The sequence below is a fragment of the Oryza sativa genome, chromosome 6 (assembly GCF_034140825.1).
Source record: "Oryza sativa Japonica Group chromosome 6, ASM3414082v1".
Lineage (NCBI taxonomy): Eukaryota > Viridiplantae > Streptophyta > Magnoliopsida > Poales > Poaceae > Oryza > Oryza sativa.
Window position 1 is genome coordinate 27,069,636 of NC_089040.1, and position 27,729 is coordinate 27,097,364.

Consider the following 27,729-nt stretch of genomic DNA (forward strand, 5'->3'; position numbering starts at 1 on the left):
GTGTAGAACCATAGAGACATGCGATCTTCGATAATGTCAAATAGAATTTTCCTGAAATCAATACTCAGAAAAGAATATTAGACAGAAATAGCCCCCGAGCGAACGCTCTAAGGGTGACATGTTATAATATGTATGGTAAATTGAAAATGAATTAAATTTACCGACCAATATTTTGAGTATGAGCGTCTTCTCTCTTACCGACTTCGATCAGTCAGTTTGTAGAGTCATACACTCTCCCTAGCCCCCAGCCTTGTCGTCGGAGAATCGTTCTTGGAGGATAAGGCTCTTGGACCCTTGACCTGCTGTCACGCCCAGAAATTCCCGAATAGAATTCCAAGCAGAATGTGCATTAAAATCCCCGTCCAGGACCAGCCGGGGTACACAAACGACAATGTTGACATTCAGATCCACGTCTTACAAACATCATAAAAGTCTTACAAAAATGCAGCGGAAAACAAAAGAAACTGGAGCTAAGCCTTGACTAAACTACAGCGGTACAGCGGGAACACCACTCCACAGGCATCCTCGACGGCACGGACGAAGCCTACTCCTCGGGGAAACCTTCATCTGACACATACCCGTCCTCTGGGGTTGGGAAAAGTAGAGCAAGACTGATTACTACCCACTGTACTCAGCAAGTCATACCGGAATAGGGGTATGATGCAGGGAATTAACAAAGAAGAGCTAGAGTGGTTCATTTGCATAAATACTAGCATTTATAAACAGGAATTGAATGCGAAAACAGTTGTAATAATTAAGCAGTATTAAACATCCGCTGTCCAACGCTAACCCACGTTGCGACAGGCCCAACCATCCACCTAAACTATCCAAGTTCAACAGATTACACTAGGGTGAGACTAATCACGGTGAATCTGGTTGACCGCCCATAACCGCGGGCACGGCTATTCGAATAGTTTTACTCTGATCAGAGGTGTACAACTGTACCCACAAGACACAGCCCCACGACACGTTTCCGTGCGCCGGCATGCCACCACGACATACCGGAAAGAGGCCGTGACAGGACCCTTCGCATAACCCCCTCTAGCCAAGCACACCACACCTCAGGTTTCACCCCCGTCCCCAGCGGGCAACGGGCAGTCCCCTCTCGTGCCTAGGTGAATCCGGAAGCGACAGAGGCCGTCGCAGGGCCCGCCCCGCTCCATCACGCCCACCCTTGCCTGGATGCGTCGACTAGAGGAAAGCTACACTACAAGCCCAGCCGTTGCCCACGCTGGCTTGTGGTAAGTACGATAAGTTCTTCCAGGGCATCCCGCGAACCGGTCCTTAACTGCCATGAGTGCGACCAGCAAAACCATGCACCCACAGCCCACCATGTGATTCATTTTAATTAACCAACACCAGAGCGGTGGTACTAATCCAACATTACCATTAGAATTAACAGTCTAAACATTAATATGATTTTCCCCATTGTGAACTAGTTGAACTAAGCATGGCTAAGCAATTCCTAGTCCAAACTCTAATCATGTTATAACCCCAAGCTAACAAAGGAGCATGGTATCAAAATAGTATGGCTGTAACAATAGGTAACCATCCCATAGTAATATTGCAAAACCAATGCGGTATTTGAAAGAAAACATTAGGACATTTGCAATATAGGATCAATATGATCAAGTGACAAGCATGACTTGCCTTGCTCTGCTGCTGGAGGAACCTCGGCGACTATCTCGAAGTACACCGGAGCGTCAGAGGAATCGGAATCTAGCGACATACAAAGCAAACATTGCAAACAGGCTATAAGACTACTGAAACAGGGAACAAAACCATTTTTAATGGATTCTACACATTTTTCTTGATTTACTGAGACTTGAATGGGATTAAACGGAGCTCGGATGAATTAGTTATGAATTTTAGAAGATTCACTGTGTTTATTACTATAAAAGAAAAACCTTAAACAATTTATTGCGCAATATTAACCAGGGCTGACGTCAGCACGGGGGAGTGCGGCGCCGACAAGCGGGGCCCACCGGTCAGCGGCACGGGGAGGAGAGAGGGCGCCGACACGCGGGACCTACAGGTCAGCGACCCGGGGAAAAGGATGGGGCGGCGGCGCCACGTGGCGGCCGGACCGACGGCCCCGATCTACCCAAGGGTAAATCGGACGGCGGCGGGAGCTCGCGGCCGGGATGCGCGGGCACGGCGCAAGCCGAACCGGCGACCATGGCACCGGCGGCGCGGCGCTCACGCGGCGGCGGCGCGCAGGCGGCAGCGGCGCAAGGCGACGGCCGACGGCGACCGACCGGCGGCGGAGAGCGGCGGCTAGAGGAGGAGCGGCGGCTACGCAGCTAGGCGGTGGCGCGGCGGCTAAACGGTGCGGGAGAGAGAAAACGAGGAGGAGAGCCTCACCGACAACGGTCGACGACGGCGGGCGACGGAGGACGATGGCGACGGCGGAACGAGCTCCGGAGCCTCCTAACGAACAAAAGGAGAGGGGTTAGAGAGAGAGAGAAGAGTGCGAGAGGGCGAGGGCGCCGGCCGAAGGCGGCGGCCATGGCGTCACTCACCGGCACACGACGGGGATGGGTCTCCGGCGGCGAACCTCAACGGAGGAGGGGTGGACGAGGTGGACCTCGGCCGCGCGAATCTAACGGCGGCGACGGCGCAAGACGGCGGCGAGCCTAGCGGCGGCCGGAGTGCGGGAAGAAGCAGCGGTGGGTGGTTGCACGGCGCGGGAGCGATGGGGAGCTCGGGAGAGGTCGGCGAAATGGGGAAAAAGCGAGAGGGGGTGCCGGCGATGCTTAAATAGGGGAAGAGGGAACCGGACGTGGCCGGGAGAGGCGGGAATCGCCGGCCGACGCGGGGGAGTGGGGAGGAGAGAGAGGCGGGATTCGGTTTTCGAATCCCGGCCATCTCGGGCGCGGGCGCGAGCGGGAGAGAGAGGGGAAAGGGCGCGGAGAGCGCGGCGCACGCGCGGGCGTGGTCGACGTGGCCCGGAGAAGGCGGAGGCGTGGGCGCGGCGACGGTTGCGGGCGCGGCGGCGCGCCGGAATCGGCGGGAGGAGGGAGACGGGTCCGACAGGTGGGCCCCACCTGTCGGCGACCCCGAGAGAGGAGGCAGCGGGGCGGCCTGGGCTGCCGGACTGGGCCTCGGCCTGCGGCCGGCCCAGCAAGGAGGAGGGAAGGAAAAAGGGAAATGGGCCGACGGCCCATTTGACAAAAAGGAGGAAAAAGAAAGGAAAAAAGAAAAAGAAAAGGAAAAAGGATTTTTCCCTGGAATAAAATATTGCTTGCTCAATTTTAATTGGTTAAAATTATTTCTAGAGAGCTCTGAAAATTCCACTAAAAATCCTGTTAATGAATTTTGACATGTAGAACTCAAGAAAAATTCCGCATGTCAAGTCTGATTATTATTTGCATTACTTTCTTTAGGGTTTTCTCCTGATTTCACCTGCATTTTCTTAGGGTCATTTGCAAATTACCATTTTGACTTGGGAGGAAAACTTCGGGGTGTGACACCTGCCTTGGTTGAACAAGCACTGATCCTAGCCCCCAGCTGTGAAGTTGGAAAACTCAATTTCCGATCACACGGCTTGGTTAATACGCACGGCGAGAACTCTTACACGACCAGGTCTTACATGGTCTTTTGTCTCTACAGGATCCGACAAGGCCTTATCGGCTCTGGGTGTCCCCAGCCGAAGTTCCCTTAGGTTCCTCGGAGGCCTTGTCAAGACGGCGTAAAAGGACAATAGGATAGGTTTCAACGCTAGGTGTCGTCGTGGTAAGGGATCTCTGGGTAAAACACTTGGCGATATTGTATACCTGCTATCAACTTTGTTGAAATAGAGGTAATAGGAGATTCGCTACACCGCTGGTCGAGGACCAGGCAGTAGTCGTAACTCGACCACTTAAAGTGGAAGTAGTGGGAGAGACGCTACATCGCTGGTCGAGGACCAGGCAGTAGTCGTAACTCGACCACTTAAAGTGGAAGTAGTGGGAGAGACGCTACATCGCTGGTCGAGGACCAGGCAGTAGTCGTAACTCGACCACTTAAGGTGGAAGTAGTGGGAGACACGCTACATCGCTGGTCGAGGACCAGGCAGTAGTCGTAACTCAACCACTTAAGGTGGAAGTAGTGGGAGAAACGCTACATCGCTGGTCGAGGACCAGGCAGTAGTCGTAACTCGACCACTTAACGTGGAAGTAGTGGGAGAAACGCTACATCGTTGGTCGAGGACCAGGCAGTAGTCGTAACTCGACCACTTAAAGTGAGGCGAGAGAGATCACTGCGTCTTACTGGTTCGAGAACCAGGAGTAGGAGTCTCTTAATCACCTATAGGGGCGCTAAAGTTGGTTTATTACATGTGCATATCATGTGGCCAGCATGACTCTCACACACAACTTGTAGCATATCCGGATGTCCGTTCGCAATCATGTCGGGTGATCAAGCCGACGGCGTTCGCGAGGAATTATCCGTTAACAACCTTTTCTCGAGTAATCCAGCGATGGCCGGTGCTATGAGATAGGTTGTCGGTCTTCGTTGGTAGGTTGGGCGCGACGATTCTGCATTTGTCGAGATCGTTCTCGATAATGCGGTGTACTCGACCACGACCTACTCGAGTGCTCAATTATTCCTGAAAAATATTTTCTAGAAGGCAGGATATATAGCAGAGAATATCGAGTATGTATTCGAAAAACTGCATGGATCTTCTAGAATTATCAGGATATAATGAGCAGATGTAAATATCAGGCATTATGTAAACCGTAAACAAGCATGATTTATACAGAAGATAACAGACAGCGTCAGACCGTAGTCGATTTAACATCGGAAACACTCGCATAATTGATATTGTATAAAAATTGATATTGTATAACAGACAGCGTCAGACCGTGCTTATCCCTGAAGTCGATATCCGGCGGCGTGTCTTGGCATATGTAGGCTTCTATGTTGTGGCTTCTATGTCGATTGTGTTGGGTGTTGATCCCTTCATGGTGGATGTCTGTCCCCCTGTCCTCCTAGGGGGGCTTGTATTTATACCCATAGGTGTCCCCTTGTCCAAGTAGAACTAGGGAAACCAATATGGATATAATTCGAGTAGTACTTGTCGTTTCCATGTAGAACTCTGGTTGTCTTTCCTTATCTGGAACTCCTTCGAGGTCAGTTTCCGTATAAGACATGGTATGTGGTGGATCCTGCCGAGATTTAGTCAACTACTATTAGGTATGTATTAGGTATGTGGTATCCATAACCCTGACAAAATGTGGGGAAAAACTAATTGCGCAGTTTGCATGTAAATTGCGAGACGAATCTTTTGAGCCTAATTACGCCATGATCTGACAATGTGATGCTACTGTAAACATTTGCTAATGACGGATTAATTAGGTTTAATAAATTCGCCTCGCAGTTTACAGGCGGAATCTATAATTTGTTTTATTATTAGTCTACGTTTAATACTTCAAACATGTGTCCGTATACTTAAAAACTTTACACCCAAATAACTAAACACACCCTTAAAACAAATTTTATATATTTATTTTAAGAAAACACACCGTTTATATAGCGGTAGAAGCTTGGAAAAGTGTCCAAACCAACAACCACTTGTAAGGAACTGTAATATTTTTTTTTTGGAAAAAAGTTTATATGATTGTGAAATTAGAGGGATATTTAACTTTTCGTCACTTTTAAGATGTGGCAATTAATTATCTGCCACTCGCTGTCTATAACATGTGAGCCCTCACGTATCTATGACATATGGGTCCAGTGGCAAATCATTTATCATCACTCCTAAGAGTGACAAATCTTATATACCGATTGTAGGGCCCGAAACCAGTAACACCTGGCCACGTGTCTCCTTGGCACTCCTTTTGCACCGTTTGATTAAGTATCGACGGCTAAAGTTCGTTGCGGTGGACCTCATCGTAAAACTACGGAGTTACTGTATTTTTTATTTGCAGAATTGCTCGACCCTAATCCACTGGCTCCTCCGCCACCCGCGCGTTGCGGCCGACCACCCGCTTCATGTTCTCCCTCAACGGCGTTGGGCTCGTCTTCTTCACATTCGCCTGGCCACCTCGCCCTCCCCTGTGCTTCCCGCCGCCATGCTGCCGCCCTTCCTCAACGCTTCTATCTCACCGACAGGAGTCACCCTCGAGAACGCCCGTGCCAATACAGACTTGCCAGATCCATTGAACCCGGGGAGAAAGAAGAGGGACGGCACTGGCCATCGGCCCGGATCAGGAGAAGGGAGGGGCGCTAACTAGCGGAGGAGGAGAGGAGGCGGCGTGTGCGAGTGAGTGGTGGCCTGCCGGATCCTCCGCCACCTGCGCGTCACGGCCGATGACGCCGCGGCGAACCACCCTCTCGTGTCCTTTATTTATACTCCTTCCATTTAGAACACCAAAGAACTGGTTAAAATTACCTGCAATTGGTGCTAAATTAAGGCACGTGTTGAGATATTTTCAGCAAAGAAAATCAAGCAGTGTCTTCCCTAGGATCATTGGTTCTCTTTAGATCTTTCGTTGAACTTGTAGAGAGGAAAATACCCAAGTAGGATGCATGCATGCATGCCTGCAGGCGAGTACCAAAATCACCGAGCCTATACTAAGGGATACTGGATGGTGATGCAAATGAGCAAAAGAGGCAGAGAGTAAGTGAATGGACGCAAGCAACGCTAGCTGTATCGCACAACTCACACTCACTGGTGCTTTGTCCAGCACCAAAGCTCACTACTAGATTTTTGCGCCGATAATCACATCGGCTTGGGAATATGGGAGTTGTCTTCCGGATGCGGAGGGCGAAGGTATCGTGGGCTGCGGATCCGGCCGCTGGCCCGAGAAGCAGGAGGGATTGCAGGAGGTGGGGGACAGGGAGCGCATCACAGACTTCTCTTTACTGATGTTGCCGGCGCAACTTCAATCTTACAAACACAGGCGCCTTCGAGCTTCATGCAAAGAAGGCTATAGACTGAAGGCCGTTGTAGTAGCGACACGGCGGCACCGCGGTGAAGACGGAGACACCGAGGTCGAGCGAGGAGCAGATTGATGAGTGGAGAGCAGCGGAGGAGTCGAGACTCAAGAGTGGGGACTGCGGACTGGGAAGGACAATAATAAAAAAAAGCCAGGCCTCTTTGCAATCTTTTATTCAGGATAGAATGAACTAGCAAATGAGATTACTGTGTTCGAATCTGACGAAGATTTAGATTAAATGCGGACATGCAAAACGAGATAACTATTAGCATATAATTAATTAAGTTTTAATTATTACAAACTTGAAAAATTGATATATTTGATATTTTAAAGCAACTTCCACATAGATTTTTTATTACATGAAACACACCGATGTTTGAAAAGTGTACTAACGAAAATTAAGGTAAAATTTTGGGAAAAGAATGCTACCGACATCTTTTGCTCCCGCTTGATGCAAACGTTATGCTCCTTGAGTACCAAATTTTCAAACAAATAATCAATTCATTAGTTTCCTTTACTGTGTAACTTGAACTTTTTAATGTTATGCACTTAGAACGTTATATTTAAGGAATAAGAAGATAAAATTATTTTTTTTGAAAAAAGGATTTCCTCGATTCTTATACACATGTGGAACATGTGGAGGGAAAATAAGTAGTTTCATTACATTGGTTGGTTGGAATTTAGAATTTGTACGCACATATTCGTCTTCCAACTTATGTCCATCATCTCAATGTCTTGCTGCTTTCAATTAATATATGAATAAAAGGGTAAATTTCCATAATTTCAAGCATTAAATAGATAGAGAAAATAGATGTACTTATAAGACCACTAGCAAAAGTGCCCGTGCGTTGCACCGGGTGATTACGGAGTGTGTATATTGACCAAAAGTGTTGTTTGGTCTAGCAAAAGTGCCTGTGTGTTACAATGTGAAGCGTACAGATTAGAAAAATATGCAATTAATTAAAATACAAATTCGTTGAAATATTTGGTATTTTTAAGTAGGTATGTGTATAATTAAATAAATTTACAAGTAAAGCAAGTGTGAGAAATAAAATGACATGGTTAAATTTAATTTTTTTTAAATTCTCCATGATTAGTTACGCTCTTTGAAATTATATTTGAATTTTTCAGAGCTTAATTGTTAATTTTATTAATACAAACGTCATTTAACAATTATTTACTTGGAAAAAGAAAGAAAATCCTTCCTTTTAGGTTTGCTTCGAAATAAACACATTCAATAACTTATAATTGTAATGCTTCTGAAAAAATGAGCACTAAAAATGAACTTATTCTCTTTTTTTGGGCCTGAGGGACCTAAAATAGACTTATTTCCGGCCCTTGCCGGTCGGTCCACGGCCTTTTGTGCACGCGCAAGTGCACTTCCCCTCCCCAGGCCACAACCTGGGCTTGGGCCAGAAAAGTGGCCTCACTCTCGATCCCTCTTGGGCTGATTTCGGCCTGGACGACACCGATCGTCCGATCTTTAGGGTTTTGATCGGACGGCCGAGCGTCGATATCGGGGAAACAAAACCCCTCCTTCTCCTCAGCCGCCGAAACCCTAGCCCATTTCCCTCCCTCCCATCTCACATCGCCGCCCTCCCCTCCGCGCCCCCGAGCGGCGGCGACGGCGCCTCTCTTCCCGCGAGCGGCGGCGGCGGCGCCCTCCCCCACAACCAACGGCGCGGCGCCCTCTCCCCGAACAACGGCGGTGTGGAGGCGGCTGCGGCCCGGCGGGAGTGGGAGGGGCGGCAGGCCGGACCTCGCCTCCGCCAGATCTGGCGGCATGGAAGCGGCTGTGGTCCGGCGAGGGCAGGAGAGGCGGCGGCGTCGTCTCTTTCTCTCTCTCTGTGCATGGTGGGGAGGTGCGGCAGTGGTGGTGGTGGCGGACGTCATGGAACGCCGGTCGGGCCTCGCCTCCGCCAGATCCGGCGGTGTGGAGGCAGCTGCAGCCCGGCGGGGGTGGGAGGGGCGGCGGGCCGGACCTCGCCTCCGCCAGATTCGGCGGCATGGAGGCGGCTGCGGTCCGACGGGGGCGGGAGAGGTGGCGGCATCGTCTCTTTCTCTCTCTCTGTGAATGGTGTCGGTTCTCCTGGTGATGCTAACCGAATAGGACTTGGTATAACAGATGGAAGTTTGTTTCCTATTTTTATGGAATCGGACATATTCTTTTTTTTTCCCGATTTTTCTTTTACCGCGTTGATGAATCGGATTCGTTCCGGTTTTTTTTCACCCGGTTTTTTTGACGGACGATGGAAGCACCTCTTATTTTTTAAGTAGTAGTAGATAGATATTATTTATTCCTCCCATTTCATATTGATTAGTTTTTTCACAAAAAAAAACTTAAGTAAGTGGTGGTGAAGAATAAGGAAACATGCACACTTTTAACTCCCCCCCCCCCAACAAGAAAAGAGAGCTTTACTACCTCAAATACCTATATGCATGCATGCAAACCCAATTTTCATGCTTAGATGTAGTAACTACACCAACATTACATAATAATCAACTTGAAATTTTTGATTTTAGTCAATTGATGATCAATATATAACGGATGGAATATTTCATATTGGCTGGTGCATTGTGCGGCAAGGCCGCATCTATTTTCTAGTAATTAATTATTCCAAAATTAGAGATACAATAAAACGCTTTATCCAAACGGCGTCGGTGACGCCAACGACACTGGTTGGAGTTGGACACGCCGACCCCACACGCAGCGACACACAAACGGCGGGGATTACTTCGCCGTTAAGGCGTACACTAAACCAAACCGCGTGGTCGACTGGTCGTCTCCTCCTCGAATCAAATCAAACGGAACCGAATCCCATCTCCCCAATAATAAAAATCCCCAATTCGCGTCTCGTCTCCTCGCAAATACGACGCGTTCCCAAATCCCCCAATCCGATCTGCCTTTCCTCTTCCTCCTCGTCAAACCCTAGCCAAATCCACGATCGGGGCTAGCTCGTCGGCGGCGGCGATGGGGAACCCGGAGAAGCTGATGACCCAGATCTTCGACCTCAAGTTCACCTCCAAGTCGCTGCAGCGGCAGGCGCGCAAGTGCGAGAAGGAGGAGAAGGAGCAGAAGCTCAAGGTGAAGAAGGCGATCGAGAAGGGGAACATGGACGGCGCGCGGATCTACGCCGAGAACGCCATCCGCAAGCGCACCGAGCACATGAACTACCTCCGCCTCGCCTCCCGCCTCGACGCCGTCGTCGCGCGCCTCGACACCCAGGCGAAGATGCAGGTCATCGGCAAGTCCATGGCCAACATCGTCAAGTCGCTCGACTCCGCGCTCGCCACGGGGAACCTGCAGAAGATGTCCGAGACCATGGACAACTTCGAGCGCCAGTTCGTCAACATGGAGGTCCAGGCCGAGTTCATGGAGGGCGCCATGGCCGGCTCCACCTCGCTCTCCACGCCCGAGACCGAGGTCAACAGCCTCATGCAGCAAGTCGCCGACGACTACGGCCTTGAGGTCTCCGTTGGGTTGCCGCAGGCCGCCGCTCACGCCATACCAGCTGCCAAGGAGAAGGAGAAGGCTGTTGATGAAGACGACCTCTCCCGCCGCCTGGCTGAGCTTAAGGCCCGCGGCTGAGGGATTTCACTTCAGGTGATAAACATAGCCACCCCTAGCATCATACATGAATACTTACCTTCTGTTGCACTTGTGAAATATTGTTTTAGTTTTTATCAATTTGATGGAGAATGTGAAGGTGGTTATGTGGTGTGTATCTAGTATCTACAAGACCACGCTGTTTCCTTGAGTTATACTCCTACTTTGGCCTTTCTGAATGCAGCTGCGCACCGAAAAATAATGGCTATGCTGCTATGGTTTAAGATTTGTGGAAACATAAGACTAACCATACCTCACATCTTACCTGTCAAATGGCGAGGGTTACTGAGGTGTTGCATATTCATGTCATGCTCCCTGTGCTGAAGACATCGTCATTGCATAACATGGATGCCAATAAAACAATGAGTCATGCTGTTATCACTGACCTAACAATCAGGCCATTCGGCTACCTGGGCTGTGGCTGCGGCTGCTGCTGCCCGCTGTTTCCTTGCTGCTTGCAGCACTGTTGCTGTTGTCTGTGGCGCAGATGCAGCCCAGGCAGCCAAACAGCCTTAATTTCACCAATGGAAATTTCTGTGTATTCCAATATCAAATAGCATCATACATGCGGCAAATCATCTCTTCTGTTGGCTGATTACTTGGGAGGTATGTAGTGTTGTGAATTGTGATAGGACATAAAATGACTTTCAGGATTTTTAACAGCTAACATGCGGTAGTCCTATATTATGACTTACTACGGAATTGATATTTTGATAATGATTTACTCTTCTTGTACTACCTAAAAAGTGAGGAGGATAGCAAATAACAAGGATAATATTATTCTGCTTTAACTTAGGAGCACCCTTAACAGCATGTATGAAGTGAGACCAGTGATCATTGGTGTGCTCAGATGATATCATGATAACACCTATTCATTTTGTGTAAATTGTATTGTTTTACCTGCTGAAACATAAAAGTTGTCTTTTTACTCTTGAATGTTCAGCATGTTTTGGATGTAAAATTATGTTTAAACTCTCTGGGCTAGCTATTAGATTAAAAGGTTTTTGGTGTTTTTATGTTGCCTTCTCAATTGTATATTTGACAGTTAAATCAGTACGCAAGCAGTTTTCTGCACCTTACATGCCAGGAAGCCACTCACAGAATATTGGTAGTACAAAATGTTTATTTAATCCTACTATCAGTTTGTTTATTTAATCCTACTCACAGAATGTTCATTTGTTAATGTAAGTAGCACAAGCTCTTCACCGAATATATAAAGTAACATTTTTCATGATGTATTTTTTATGTTGAGTTCCTCAGTGATGAAATCTCATCTCCATTTATTTGTAATTTGATTACTATTGTTACCCTTGTTTGTGTTGAAAGGGCTGGCTTTCATAACATCCTGCTGTGGTGCCCTTTGTAGTTGTGTCGACCTTCCCTTTATGTGAAACACCACCCCCTTAGTGCTACATCTTGGAGTGACTGCATTTTCTGGTGATTTTACTTCCAAACACCATATAAGGCTCAACCCAACCACACCAAAATATTGGTAATGGCAAAGCTTTTATAGGCTCATTTGGTCTGTTGCAAAAATTCACAATGCCAATACTTTGGGAAGGCTAGACAAAAGGTTAAAGTATCTTTGCCAAAAAAAATTTGGCATCAAACCATCTTACCAAAATTTTGACAAGGAGGTTAACAATGGCTACAAGCCCTAACACTTGGACGAACGTTACTAAAACTTTGTTGCATTTATCAGGACATAGTGAACTTTGTTGCATTTATCGAGACAGTGTGTATAGAGTGACTTGCACGCATACCTTTTCTCTATGCGATGCAGTCTTTCAAGGCCAATTTGTATTTTCATGCAAAATCATAGAAGGGTATACAAATGTCTTCAAACTTTACTGTATCGCATTTTCACATGCTTGCTAACTTAAAGCGTAAATGCACGCCACAAATTTGAGTTCACTAAATGCATTCTTTAATGCATGCATATTACATATTCACTGCACTTTCCATATATGGGAAATGGCCTATGCCTATATGCATTGATTCATTAAACCTTTTTCCCCGTTAACTAACTTCCACCGTATCTCATTTTGCAGATATGATTCTCAAGCTGCTATGAGCCATTGTCACGTCAAAGGCTACTCATATTTGTTAGATTCGTAAATACTGTTATGCTAAAATGCGTGTGTTGATATCCCATATGGGATCTGTGGACTTCATTAAAACCTTGCTGTGTGATACAAATCCATAATATGTGAGCTTGAGAACGTCTCTGTGTCGCTGTATCCTAAGCCTGCCCGTTTGAACAGAAATGTTGAAGTTGTCCATCTTTTCACGGGATGTTTTCCTTGCTTTAATGCCATGAACAAATTCGGTAGCCGCCCCATTATTTGTGAGGAACTTTGCCTTGCCTGATGGCTGCTGGTATCTGCTAACCAGTGTCCTGTGATGGCCTTTGTGCTTTTTCTCTTCACTTTAAAGACTCCAAGTCTCCAACGCAGTTGGTGATCACCTCGTTTTAAATCTGGACTGCATGGGGCTTTGATGATGCATGCTAACCAGGCATCAGGCATGCATGTTGGATTGTTGGGACAGAAAAAACAAGTGCACTAAAACATCACAATCACAATCCTTTTAGCCATGTAACAACTGTTATTAAATCCCAAGGAACGAGGAACATAGGAAAACTACAGAGGAAGCTGTTTGGATGGAGCACATGACAAACACAGGATTTGGAAGAGGTGGACAAAGGAAAAATTCCAGGAGGTTTTGGAGCCCATACTATAAATCCTCTAAAATTCACATGAAACATGCTATTCCATAGGATATAAATCCTCTAAAATTTACAAGCAGCAATTCCATACGAATTTCAAAGAAATTTTAAAGATCTAATCCTCTATTCCAAAGGGTATCATAGGAAATTTTTTCATTGAATTCAAATTCTTTGAAATTCCTCTGTTTTCCCTTTCTTTCAAGGGAATAGAAAACAACGTAGGATTAGCTCCTTTCAAACACAGGATTTGGAAAAAAAAAACTACTAACAGAATATCTTGCTCTGTTGAAACTTAGAGGAATCTAAGACACAAGGGAAAACATGAAGCTATACTTCTTACAAGCTTTCCTCCAAATTTCCCATGAATGAAATGAGTCATTCAATGGGAGTTTCAAAGGATTTTGCGTATGCTTATCCTTTGTTACAGAGGATCAAGTATGATTATTTTCCATAAGATTTTAACACTTTAGATTTCCTCTATTTTTTTTCTTTGTTCCAAAGGAATCCTTAGAATGTCATATGCTACCGAATCCCACAAGAATATGAGAATCATACATAGGAATTTGGTTGATTTCCATAAAAACATATAAATTCGGAAGGATTTCTGAACATTCAACATTATTTTTTCACTAGCTGGCGTAGGATAGAATCTAAATTTTGTGTTCAGGACAACCATGTGTTCCAAACAACATTTCATACAAAATTCATTTGCTTTCTACTTGTAATACTATTAGCATATGTATAGGAATTTGGTGAGCTCAAATCCCTTTTTCAAATGGCATGTATAAAAAAAATTCCAAGGAATTGCAATCCTCTATTTTCTTTTTTCTATGAGAATCTTGTACTTCCAAGTCCAAAGAGACCTCAAGTCACGAACTGGACACTTCTCCTGCTATCCGCAAAAACAGAAAGAAGTTTTTCTTTTTTAACCAAAAAAAAAAAGATTTTGTGCACGGACTAGCTAGCTGGAAAAACAGAACGAAGTTTTTATTTTTCTAAGAAAAATAAAAAAGTGGTGGTCCGTTGGAGTAGGATGCGAGACCCAAGCGGGCCAGCAGTGCGGCGGCCCGTTATCCTTCCACCGTTGGAAGCGGGCAGTATTCGCTGCTCTGTGAAACCAGCCTCACGCCATGCCTGCCACTCTAGGAACCGTGGGGCCCCAGAGCTTTCGCACAAGCCCCGCCGGCCCACTACTCAACTTGGAACGGGCGAGCCATCTGTAGCAATGCCGACCCAGGCCCGCAGCCGTACCGCAACGTCCACACCACCTTAATGCCCCCGCTCGGGTTACAAGCTCGCGCTGCTGAGCTCGGCGACAGCAAGGGGCGCAATCCGGCTATTTATGCTGCGATGTGTGGAGCTAGTTTTCCGAGGTGGGACTAAATGAGGTGGAACGGGAGATCCCCGCGTGCACAGTGGCTTTTTGTGTTTTCTATTTGAAAAGTGCTCTCGGGCCCAATGGCTAGGTTTGGTATGAAAGATGGTGTAGCAACATTCCAGCCCAGTTTATATAGTGAACAGAAGTACCCTCCCTAGCCAGATAAGTCCTCTACGCTGGGAAAATTCGGATGAATCATGCATGGTCCGCATTGATAAAGACCATATTTGGCACATTTTTTTTCCCATTCTCCATCGAAGAAAAAAATTGTTAAACGCAATAGTATGTAAACTGGTTTGTAATTAAACTAACAGATACTGAGAATGAATTCAGAAATAGATCAGTTGTCTCGCGCTAGCTTTGTCTATACACTGTGGATTCTACACAAACAGAAATTTTGTTAGACATTGCGAGGATTGTGCAACCTTTACTGCTTACAGTGTTGATATCTTAGTCTTTACATAGAGCACATCCCCTTTCAGTTTTCTTTTAAAGAAAAGACTTGTTAGCTAGTATTTTATCCTCAAGCTTTGCAGCAAAATCGACCATATATGTTAACCAAATCATACGTGCACCATCTTTGTTCCCATGTAGAATTAAAGTTGTGGTTGTAATTCTGCTCAATCGTTTTGACATAGTCTACTCTCGGGCCTCTCGGCTCCTGTGTCCATATGACTTATTACACTGTAATTAATCAAACATGTGTTCTTGTGCCTCACCAAACATAGATTAATTAGTGAAGACAAAATACGTGTACAAAAACAAACAGAATATATATATACACAAAGATTTGAGAGCGTATGTCGTTGGCGAGCAAGTGGCACAAGGTGACATGACACGCCTGCCTATGCAATGAATAAAGTTTGTCCTTGTCAACTAGAGCTATATAGCATCGTGTACCGCACAAATTACTGTGATGGGCAAATGCCAGGCAGCTGGGTCATGACAAAAGAACACCTCACACCTACTCCATCTCTGAACGATTTCTGCGGCCTAGCCAAGACAGAGGAGAGCACATGGACTGCAGCACATGCCCAAAATCTATTATCAGGAAGAGAGCTGATATTTTTTTTTTAGAGCAACTCATGCAAGCATAGACTTCTAAGCAAACATCCAAATACATTACAGCTCAGTAGCAGGATATGGATTAATTTAGGGACCATAAATATATACAATATTTTTTTAGCTAGTTTAATTTCTAGCTACTAAGACATATCTTGGATGCTTATCCAATCCCTCAATTAGAGATGGTAAATTAAATGCAAGACTAGCAAGCTAGGAGTAGCTAGAGTGATTCATAAGATTAATTCCTCGCAAACACAAGACTAAGACAATGAAGTCACTACCTATGCTGATTGCATTGTGTGGAAGATTTGGTGTGAAAGAAACAAAAGTGCTTTCAGAAATAAAGAAACTCCAATGCAACAGCTAATGGTTAAAATCATAGATAAAATTAATCTAGGTGTGAGGTATATATATATATGTATGGCGCCAAAGATATCGCAAGAATATTATACCTTAGTTCATATCTAGTGCCTATGCAAAGATATAAATGTATTTTTGTTGTTTTTATTCCTTTCTTCTTTGCGCCGTTAGTGAATATGTAAATATACTCAATTCCTATTTAATATAACAGCAGCAAGTCTGGCTTCGTTTTTATTTAAAAAAAATGCTCGCAAAAAGAATAAAAGGAGTAATTAACCTCAAGAAATAAATTGGGGGATGTTAAATTTCACATGCATGTACACACAGCGGGCAGCCAGACTGTACCACAGGTAAATAATCCACGTGATGAACTATGTGGTCTCCAAACAAAGTGGTGAAATACTGTTTAAAAAATGTTGTAAACTGAAGTTAAAACTGAACAAGAGTTCCCTCTAAAAAAAAGAGTTACCTTGAGAGAACCACATGTACCCAATCAGCGCGAGAGCACGCCCACGGCGCCTTCACGGAAAACTGCGCCCATAGATTGGCGATATGTGCAGTTAGTAGAGCTAAGCTAGCATGGGGTAGCCTGAACAAGGCGACAATACCGCGCGGTTTGCAGAGAGGCTTTTTTTTTTTTTTTTTGGAGAAGCAAAAATTGGCAGGAGGATAGGCCGCCGCGGCGCGGCTCTGCTGCCGGTAGATAATGAGGTGAAGAAGAGAGAGAATAAGCCATCCCTCATAGCAGGTACAATAGTATACTATTAGCTAGCTATAAACATATTTTAATAAGATAAAAGATGATAGAGAAGAACAACGGGCTACAGATCTGTAGCCAGCTGCAGCACGGACTCCAAGACACAATATGTATATGACATGTGGGACCATATATTAAAAGTATAATAAGCAACTATTGTATGAATTAGCTATTAGATTGGCTACGGATGAATTGAAGCTAGTAGTATGCTATACTATTAAACTTGCTCTTATACAAGGGGCAAGCTCTACACAATCTCCAAGAAAAGTGAAAAATGATGTGAGAGTAAACTAATATTTTGGTTTGTGTATTAGATGTGATATGTTGTATGCGTTGCCTTTTAATTAATAAGAAGACGATGACATGGTCCAAATTAGATCTGACATCCACCTCCACTATAAAACTTACCCTGAACGTACGTACATGCCCCCACACGCCATCACGGACGCGTGCGCCGACGTACGTCCGATGCGGTGCGAGCGCGGGTGCGTACGTGCTCGATGTCGTGCATGTACCTGCGATAATATCTGTCGGTCTCAACATCGATCACTGATCGATCGACAAGGGTAGCACGTTGTTTGGATATGATGGTAAGATGGTGTCGCGCGGTGGCGGGCGAGAGACTGGATGGTAGACTTGGACAGATCTCTCCACACGCATCTCACGTTGAGAATTTTGATTGTTATTTCTTTGAGGACTGAAAGTTGATTATTGAAAAAGAATATATTGAGTTGAGTGATAGTGTATGGTGTTACATCCATATAGGAAAAGAAATGTTTTGATTTCTTAAGAATATGGGCATGTTCAGATTGTAGCCAATACCAAAATTTTGCTAGGATTTCTTCCATATTTACCAAATTTTTGGCAACAAACTAAACGTATATTATTTTGGCAACTTTATAAAAAAAATGGTATGGTTGAAAATGACATCAATATGAACAAGCCCTATGTCTCCTCGTCCGTTAAATGGTTATGAAAAATTCTTAAAATATGACGACATTCATATATGAGGCGAAGGTTTATGGCGGAGGTAGGCGAGCTAGAGGCGAAGGATGTTCTTTTTTGGTGGAGTGATAGACGATGCCATTATACTCTACAATGACATTTTTTTAAAGAAAATTACAACCATTTTTGGTGGTCGAACAGTACGTATAGTACGTTGGGACTTGGCAGACTTGCTGGCTGTTGAGTACAGAGACCTGTCGGTATGGTCGAACAGTACATCTGCCACATGCATGCATAATGCATTGCACTCCGTTGCGATGCTCGATCGATCGATCGCCGGCTCGTGACTGCTAGCTAGTCTGTGGGCGCTGCGGCGCACGCCGACTGACGCAGCGGGCGACCCATTGTCGATCGGTTCTTGCGAGGTATAGTACTCCATGATAGTACACGTACTGTACTTTCGCCCTGCATCGTCGTGCGCCGGATGCAGTGAAGCATGCGCACAAGAACGGCCGAAGAAACAACACCGACGATCGATGGTGCATGCATCACCATCACCATCGTCAGTTCATCACGCGATACATGCAGATCACCTAGACGTACTAGTAATAGTATCGTCCTATATACGTATTTGTCTTCTGGCTTCCACTAGTAAGAAATGATTTTTTTTCAGATGACCCATAAGGGGTTTTCGCGTGCGACATGGCTGGCTACCCGCACTGCTGCACATACTAAAGGGTCTACGAAAATCGCAATTTTACGTGCATCCGCACACGAAAATCGAATTTTCGAGTGCGGGCGCTTAAGTTTTTCTCACGAAAATGGAAAATCGAAAAAAAAAATTCCAAAACACAAAAACCTAACCCTAACCCTAGCCGGTCGCTGCCACCATCGTCGCCGGTGGATCCGCACCTCCCGTCGTCGCTGCCAGCGGATCCGCGCATGTGGAGGCCGGATCCCGCGCCTGCCGCCGGATACGGGCGGGGGAGAGCTGCCGCTGGCCTTCCGCTCGAGCCCGTCACCAGATGAGCGCGTGGGATGGCAGGGGAGAGCCGCCGCTGGCCTCCCACTCAAGCCCGCCGCCAGATCCGCGCGGGAGGGCCAAGGGAGCCGCCGCCTTCGCCGTTGACCGCGCCACCTGCCGCCCGTCGCATGGCCGCCAAAGGCGGATCTGACCGCCACCGAGCCCTCCGCCGCCGGCCGAGCCCTCCGCCTGCCGTCGTCCGGGCCCACTGCCTACCGCGAGAGGAGAGTGAGAGAGGAGAGCAACGCATAGTGAGATTGTGCGAAGAAGAGGTGAGAAAGTGACAGAGAGGAGATGAGAGGATATGGATGAAAATATTTGAAGTGTTGAGAAGGAAAGATAAGGGAACCTAGGCTTTATGCGGATCCTTAAGAGACCCGTATGCGAAAATCACGGCCCCTTAAGAGGTCCGCCTACAAAAATAGACTTATTTTTTTAGTGCGGACCATTAAGAGGTCCGCATGCGAAAATCGATTTTTGTGTGTGGTCCTTTTAAGGGTCTGCACGCGAAAATAGGAGGATAATTTTTATAAACACGACCAGTTACGGTTCGTCTGCAATCTAAAGAGGTCCTTGTACAGAAAAATAGTTTTTTACTAGATAAATAACCCGTCGCGTTGCTGCGGAAAATTAGGTTGCATAATATGTACAAATAAGATGTAATTTGATTATCAAAACTAAACAATTTTATATAATTTTGAGCCTAAAAATAATTGAGATTGCATGTTTGTAAGAGAGAAGAAAAAAGAGACAATTTGGACCATAGATCTATCATCCAAAGGCTAGAAATAATTGAGGTGATATGGCTTAATAAGAGAAGAGAGAAATAGCATTAACTATACTTAGTGGGGATAACTATATAAGTATATAGGATTCCACCCAAAAACCCAATTAGCATGTTGATCGAGTTGCTACGTCCCAATTGAGTGTGATCATGATGTTCTTTAGGCAAATCATACAAAACCAGTAACTACGTACTCAATCTGTTTTTACAATACAATCATTTTTAGGTTGTTTACTAAAAACATTAAGATTAAGAGAGAGATTCCTTTCCCGTTGTCTCAATGGTGAAATTTTGATTATTAGATATCAATCCGTAAACAACTGAAAAATATATAGATTTTCGTGCATTAAAATCAATATTTGTATAAATTTTAAATTCTAAATTAAAATTCATTTACTTTGGAACAAAAGGAATGGTAGTAAGGGCTTTTACAATGCATATAGATGTCATTCAACATCAACTTGCCACATAAAAGATTTCACGTCATTCAACATCAACTTGCCACATAAAAGATTTCACATCACATCTGCTTCTCCCATTACCAAGTGAAGAATGGAAATCCCAAATGAGACACGAGTTCCTTATTAATATTCATGAGGGATTTTTCAGGGAGGGGGAGAGGAACAGCGAGCGTTGTACGTTGGGAGAAGTGTTGCCCCATGCGATGCCCTCATAACCCGTTGGAGCCAGCGACGATGAGCTGATTCGAGGTGGTGGCGGTCGTCCCGAGTTGCTCCACTCGTGGTTGTCACTGATCGAGGCAAGCCCAATGCCTGATCTAGCGAGCTCGACGAGGCAGCGACGATAGCCTAGTGAGAGACGTGCGCGGGTGAGGAGAAGGGAAGATGGAAATGGTGGACGAAGAGGAGGCGGCGGATCTAGCGTTTAGGACCTCATTGTTGTCCCCATTCCGTACTGTCAAGCTCGTTGTTGCCCCTCGAACCAACCGATGTTATCGTCGTGATCGACCTATGAAGAAGCAGCTCGACGACGACCGCCTCGACCTGTCCGTAGCCGCTCCGTCGGAGCTGCCTTGACCTCCTCGTCGCTTCTTTTCGTCGTCGTGTCAATCTCCTCGATGTTCACCCGGTTCAAGGCGATGGCACTAGGGAGCTCGTTGTTGGAGATGGGGGAGGGACATCAACAGCAATTTTAGGAAAGGAAAAAGCGACTATACCTCCCACTCTCTGCCGCTGAGCTCATAGTAGTCCACCCTTCCCACATCACCGAGCTCGTCGACGCGCCGATTAGAGTAGGAGAGCCACCGAACAGTCGTGGGCCATGGGAGGACGAGATAAGAGCTGAGATGCGGTCACTGCCGTGGGAGGAGTCGAGGAGAGAATCGAGAGAGTGACGGAAGAGGGGAAAGAGGGGATTTTATTTTTTTTCTAGATTCTGGTATTCATTGTTAAATTGTGTACTTCCACACAAATTGAAATAAATATGAGAGCTAGAATAGATAGTAGCAAGGTCTGAAATAAAAAAAACAATGCCATTCCTAGAGCCACTTACATTATAAAAAGAATAATTTTAGACTTATGACCCTAGCTAGACTTCGTGGTACAGACGTACAGTACTCCAAGGCTCAAATGAAGATCCTGCACTGTGAGTGACGGTCACTCACGTTGCCACACACACATGCATAATTTCCGAGCTACTAGCACTCTAGCAGCTGCAAACCCTAGAGTTCACGGGCCACAACGGCGAGCTCGCCACTCTATATAACCACACCGCCATAAACCCTAGATCGATCGCACAAACACTTCTAGCTCCTCTTCTTCTCCCCCCCCCCCCCCCCCCCCCTTCTCACCACAACCTGCTAGCAAGCTCAGAGCTAGCAGCAGCCATGGCGGGCAGCACCAAGCTGCGGCCATTCCTCCTGACGCTGCTCCTCCTCCTCTCCACCACCGTGGCTTCCATCCTCGCGGAGTACGACCCGGAATGCGACTGCGACAAGCCCAAGCACCCCAAGCCCTCGCACCCTTCTCCCTCTCCCGGCCACCCCAAGGGCCCCAAGAACCCTACCCCTCGCCCCCCCAAGGGCCCCACCTACCCGTCTCCGGTCACCCGCCCGCCGCCGCTCGTCGCCCCTCCCAAGGTCCCCGTCACCCACCCGCCGAAGGGCCCCGTCACCCGTCCGCCGCCGGTCACCTACCCCACACCTCCGGTCACCACCCCCCCGGTCGTCGTCGGCCCGCCGGTCACCTACCCCACACCTCCGGTCACCACCCCTCCGGTCGTCGTCGGCCCTCCGGTCACCTACCCGACGCCGCCGGTGACATACCCGACGCCGCCGGTGACGTACCCGACGCCGCCGACGACGACGCCGTGCCCGCCGCCGCCGCCGGCGACGCAGAGGTGCCCGGTGGACTCGCTGAAGATCGGGGCGTGCGTGGACCTGCTGGGGGGGCTGGTGCACGTGGGGATCGGCGACCCGGTGGTGAACAAGTGCTGCCCGCTGCTGGAGGGGCTCGTGGAGCTGGAGGCCGCCGTGTGCCTCTGCACCACCATCAGGCTCAAGCTCCTCAACATCAACATCTACCTGCCCCTCGCGCTCCAGCTCCTCCTCACCTGCGGCAAGAACCCTCCCCCCGGCTACACCTGCTCCATCTAGTTCAGCCGCCATTCCCCTGCCTCGCCATGGATGGCGCCCAAGCTCAAGCTCTTGTTTGTAAGTGTGTTACTCTCTTCTCCCATCGCAAATAAGCGTCAGAAATAATTTTGCTATGTGTATCTACTTGTGGATTTAGAGGCAGGATTTCTATCCATTATTTAATAAAAAACGTCAGAAATAATTACTCTCTCTCGAAAAAAAACAGATAACTTTTATACGTGAATCTTGAAATGGCAAAGGGTATGTCTAGATTCGTGTGTAAAAGTTTTTTTTTTTGAGAGAGGAGGTATATATGTTGTCTTTGATTTGATACTGATATAGTGTGTTTTTTTGATGGAATATGCAGGTTGGCTACTCGATCTCGGCTTATTGATGTGTTAATGATGAGTACGAGGTGTATTAATTTATTGTTGGTTTTAATTTGTTAGTGTGTGGAAACATGAGAGGATGTCGTCTGCTAGCTAGCTAGAGGAACGGATCAATCTGCTAACGATAGATTGATGTTCGTATTGCTGTGTTTTTTTTTTAATTTGTTTCAATGTTTCAGCTTAATTGCATGCTTCCTCTTCTTGATTGTGTGGTGTGATCAATAAGACAGCAACTGTTCAGAAATTGTTTCCGTCAAGATCGTATCCTATCAAGAAATTAATTAATAATGCCTGCAGCCTGACTTAAGCGTGTAATCCTACATACTTCCATGTGCGGACAGTGCATGCAATCTGATGTAATAATGTGTCGGATCTAAGCATAATATGTCTGAGATTAATTTAATTAACCTGTTTTCTTCAGACAGATTTATTTGTGGTTGATTTTGGCACTGATATTGGGAGAGAACACACGTACTCCCTCCGTCCCATTTTAAACGTAACTATAGATTTCCGTATCTAACTTTAATCGTCGGTCTTATTTGAGAAAATCTAAAATCTTTAAAAAAATTAAAAAAAACATAAGTCACTTATAGAGTACTATTCATGTTTTATCATCTAATAACAACAAAAAATACTAATTATAAAAAAAATTTTAAATAAGATGGACGATCAAAATTGAACTCGAAAACTTACGGTTGTGTTTAAAATGAAACGGACGAGTATCACTCATAGAATAGTTGTCGGAGCTACTCCCTCCGTAAAAAAAACAATCATGAGTTTAAACCTGAACACAATGAGTTGGGTTCAGGTTTAAACTCAAGATTAGGTTGTGTCCAGTTTTAAATTTAAAATTGGGGTTTTTTTTTTCTTTGGAACGGAAGGAGTAGCTAGGAGAGCTAGCTAGCCCTTGGATCGAAAAAATCTCACATGCATGACATTGTGAGCTGTGACATATTACTAGCAAGGAGATCTAGTATAGTCAAGTACGGTCGGATAGCGAGAGAAAACTATACTGTAGAGAATACTTTGACGACTGCATAGGAGCCGGAATGCTCGATCGATATTCTGCATTCTCTGGAGGGTAACCGAGAGGCATGATTGGTGCAAAAGTGAGGGCAAAGCATGTGCAGACTCCGTTGGCAGTATGCCGCCCGTGAGCGAATACTGAGCAGTAACTGAGTTGATGTGATGGACATGTAACCCCGTGTCATTTGTTGTCTTCTGTTTGTAGTAGCTCTGGGCTGTGCATGAAACACGGCAAATGGGCAATGGCCATATGTGATCTTACCTTGGATTTTATACTGAACAGACTTTGAAAAGGCTGCTCGTGAGTGTACTGGCCAATATATAAAGATAGCCAACTGTGTAAATACAAGTGGCTTGAAATATTTTGCAACTAAATTTCCATATAAAATGGTACTTGGTTCTTCTCACATGATCACTAGTACTCACTAGTGTGCTGCTTGCAGAAAGGCAAGGATGGAACTGCACAGTTATGAGTGCAGACATGACACAAGTGACTAATTGAGTTAAATCTATGGATTACTCTCTGTCCCCAAGAGACTCAAATCTTAAGAATGATAGACAAGCATGTGTGTATACATTCATCCTTACTTCTTCCGTCTTAAAAAAAAATAAAAAAAGATAACCTAGGTGGTGGTTTGACACGAGCAACATAGCCTAGATATGTCATTGTTCATGTTGCACAGGAGAAGCATATGTTTTGCCCAGTATGGAACGATTACACCTTCCAATTTCCAAGAGGGCATCTTTGAATAATCTGGTACAGTAGCGCACAAGACACAGAGAAAAGAACTCACTAATCAAGGCTACAAGGATTTCACCAATATGGCCATCGGAGAGCATCTAAAGCTAAAGCTATACACACACCAAAATGATCTTTGCGAACATCAGCGAGTCTCTTCATCTCTTGCTATCTTTCTTTTAATTTATTTACCTGGCGGGGTTTCGATGCGGTCCTTGATGATCTTCTCACCGGATCTGCCTTCTCGCCCTTGCTACTGGTGCTAACTTTGTTTGGTTCAGCAGTCTCACCATCATCTTCACTATAGTCACTACCTGGTTTCTCCTTGCCACCACCATTTTTCCTTGTCTTTCTGGAAAGGGCACCTATGGCATCTCTCTTTTGCTTTCCCCTGGCAACCCTAGAAGTTGCTCCTCGCTTCTTTGTATTCAAATTATCAGCATCTTCTGGATCTGTGTCTATTTCCTTCGCATCATCGTTCTCTGCCACTTGTTCTGGGTTAGCAATGACTACTTTGCTAGATTGCATTCCAGTCAGCTTCTGCAGTTGTGGCACGTATGCTGTAGTCTAAATAGTGAGAGTACAAATCAGAGGGTAGATGCATGAATGTTCGTAGCACTAGAAAGTGTAGTAGTACTGAAGCAGATAAGAGCTTACCCTGCCACCAGCTGTTATGAACTCAATTTTCTGTCCTGCAAGACATTTAAAGTAGTGGGTAATAATTAACATGTTCGATTATACACCATCATATATCAGCAAAACTACAAGCGAACGCTTTGCTCAATTTTATTCAAGACAATAACGAGTTCATGATAAAACTTGAGGACAATCTCACCATTGACTTTACCAGGCTTCTTGCCCCATCGGTGATGGAATAACCATTCCACAGGAAAGCAGTCACAATCAGCATCAACTTCAACAGCATATTTCACAACCTGAAATATGCTTTATTTCAGGCATAAGTTCTCCGTGATTGTACATCAGTAGAATACACTAAAATTATTTAAAATAATGTCAAATTACACAACCTCTTGGATGCTTTGGTGTAGTGCTTCACAACTCTCCCTGGATAGACTTGAAGCAATCTGTAATGGATGGGTTCTCGACTGAAAAAACAACATGAATTCATAATTAAAATTTATGCATTTCATTCAAGCTCTAATAATATTTGTATTAATACCTGGTAAAGCACCTCATCTGCAATCCAATTACCAATTCCTGATATGAAGCTCTGTTCAATAAAAAAAAAATCAAGTCTTCTGTTTGTATAGGAGATACAAGGACCTAATCCCGTATATTGTAGAAACAATTTTGTGGAGCTAAAAACTCATATTGGTTTTATGGTAATAAAATCACCTGATCGAGTAGAAGAGCTTTTATTCCAATCTTCTTTCTGCTCAGCGAGTCCGCAAAACTGTCAGAAGACATCGGCTCAAAGAGAGCATCTGGTCCTAACTCAGAAATCGGGGGTACAGTTTCGGGCTGCAAATCGTTATTTGATTAGGGACATCATTAGAAAATAACATGAAAGGAAGACTCTGAAGATTTAGATTCAACTAGTCAAAGCACATACATCTTCAAACAACCGAACTCTTGCAAACCGCCTCTTATCAGTGAAGGAAAACTCTAAGCCATCATCAAGCTGGAACAAGTTAAATGCATTAGAAACAACCAACATTAAAAGAGCCAACCTATGATATCATAAAAGGACATAAACAATAAGAGGAGATCAAATTTTGACTAAACAACAATGCCTAGGCATGCATTGCGTGTTCTATTACTATTCAATAAACCTTATATAGCAGAAGTAATATTGACGTGTTTATATGATAGCATGTTAACCCTGAGACATGGCACGTCTTCCTTTCTGGCTTTCTGGAGATCACAAAAGCACTACTGTTTGTGGCGATTTGTTCTTCCGCATTTTGGATTAGCTAGTCCGCTAGAGGCTCAGCCAAAACATGTTTTCTGAGCTATATAGCCTAACAAATCGATCTTGTGTCCAAGCTAAACGATGACAGTTACTACCTATCCATCTCTCTCTTTATAAGACCCAACCAAAGTAGTACAGTACAGTACTGATGAACAACAATTCCATATCCCCTTTTGCTTATAAACTGTTAATTTTGATCTCACATAGCAGCAATGTACTGAAAAAAGATGCTGTGACAGCTAGGAGATCTTACTTGAACAAAAAATTTGGAGTACTTGGAGGGCCACTCGTCTGTAGAACTGACAACTGATCTGCAATAATTTTCTGAATCAGCATGTAGTCCATTACTGTATAACAAATTCCCCAGCATACAAATTACACATGCCTCTTGTACTTGGTCACAGGAACTCCCTTAATGTAGATCGCACCTGCCATCCCTGCAACACACACAGCAATTTGTCACTCCAATTTACTAGTAGCAAAAAGCAATCGATCGAACTGCAGGAGGAGGAGGCAGGTACTGACCGAACTGGAAGGAGGGGAATGGAGGGGCGTCGAGGCGGAGCCAGAGGTTCTTGCCCCTCCGCCGCGCGGCGACGATGGTCCGGCCGACCATGGCGCGCTCGAACGCCACGCGCCCCCCGGCGGCGGCGACCACCACCTTGGGGTCATCCGCCACCGCGCAGCGCGCGATCCTCCTCCCCACGCAGTGCGCCTCCAGCGCCCTCCTCGCCGCCTCCACCTCCGGCAGCTCCGGCATCCCCTCCCCCTCCCCCTCCCCCAAACCCCAAACCAAACCTACCTCCTCCCCTGCCCCCTCAAGTTCACCACCACTACCATTGATTTGTGCAGTAAGTCTATTTGGCCTCCCTCAACTCTTGCTATATATTGAATCTTTGACCCTTAACTATAATACCAGGTATAAGGCCTCTCCATTTTCAAAAACCGGAGTAAATAAAAGTACCTCAGCTATTTTGATAGCGGTTTCATCCTACGTGACGCTCATAGGACTCACATATTAGCCAGGAAAAAGATAAAAATATCAGCTCACATGCCAATCATCCTAATCTCATCTCTTTTTTTCTCACCTATTTCTCCTCTCCCTCTCTCTCACCTGTTCTCTGCTATTATGGTTGAGGGATGCAATTCAATCAACAGCAAGAGTTAAGGGAGGTCAAAAAACTTATCCCCTTTGCTGAGCCGCGTGTACTAGGCTGAGCCGCTCGCGTGGCCCAACCCAAGCGGCAGCAGAAGCAGCGCCCGCCGCAGTGTTGTGGCCTTTTTTTTGTTTTTGCCTCGTTTCGTTTCGTCCCGTTCGCGTACGTGAGCGCACGTAAATTTCGCGCGGCCCAAGCGGAAGAGGCGCCGCGCGCGCGCACGGTGTAGTTCGCCTCCGCGTGGCCGCCGCTGGGATTTTGCCCGCGCGCGGGCCGGTGCGCGCGATGGAAATCGCGGAGATTCACGGGCCTCGTCTGGTTCTC

The 27,729-nt window shown here is 45.8% G+C and overlaps 3 protein-coding genes across 4 annotated transcripts; 2 read left to right on the forward strand and 1 right to left on the reverse strand.

Moving 5' to 3' along the window:
• Window positions 1-9,713: 9,713 nt before the first annotated feature.
• Window positions 9,714-12,871, forward strand: LOC4341638 (ESCRT-related protein CHMP1-like). 2 transcript variants are annotated; one of them, NM_001402896.1, is made up of 2 exons: window positions 9,714-10,524; window positions 12,579-12,871. In NM_001402896.1, exon 1 carries the CDS (start codon window positions 9,892-9,894, stop codon window positions 10,507-10,509), a length of 618 nt encoding a protein of 205 aa, NP_001389825.1. In that variant the 5' UTR covers window positions 9,714-9,891; the 3' UTR covers window positions 10,510-10,524; window positions 12,579-12,871. The 2 variants fall into 2 exon arrangements, with proteins under 2 accessions (NP_001389825.1, NP_001389826.1); NM_001402897.1 differs by lacking the exon at window positions 12,579-12,871 and having other exon boundaries at window positions 9,714-10,784.
• An 8,332-nt stretch (window positions 12,872-21,203) lies between these two features.
• Window positions 21,204-22,807, forward strand: LOC4341639 (36.4 kDa proline-rich protein). The gene is made up of 2 exons (XM_015785820.3): window positions 21,204-22,239; window positions 22,529-22,807. The coding sequence occupies exon 1, from the start codon at window positions 21,415-21,417 to the stop codon at window positions 22,180-22,182; it is 768 nt and encodes a 255-aa protein (XP_015641306.1). The 5' UTR covers window positions 21,204-21,414; the 3' UTR covers window positions 22,183-22,239; window positions 22,529-22,807.
• Window positions 22,808-24,121: 1,314 nt separating this feature from the next.
• Window positions 24,122-27,107, reverse strand: LOC4341640 (formamidopyrimidine-DNA glycosylase). The gene is made up of 10 exons (XM_015785903.3): window positions 26,774-27,107; window positions 26,634-26,685; window positions 26,502-26,559; window positions 25,889-25,957; window positions 25,672-25,797; window positions 25,496-25,546; window positions 25,344-25,421; window positions 25,151-25,250; window positions 24,973-25,007; window positions 24,122-24,882 (listed from the first exon to the last, which is right to left on the reverse strand). The coding sequence occupies exons 1-10, from the start codon at window positions 27,006-27,008 to the stop codon at window positions 24,484-24,486; spliced, it is 1,203 nt and encodes a 400-aa protein (XP_015641389.1). The 5' UTR covers window positions 27,009-27,107; the 3' UTR covers window positions 24,122-24,483.
• Between the last annotated feature and the right edge of the window lie 622 nt (window positions 27,108-27,729).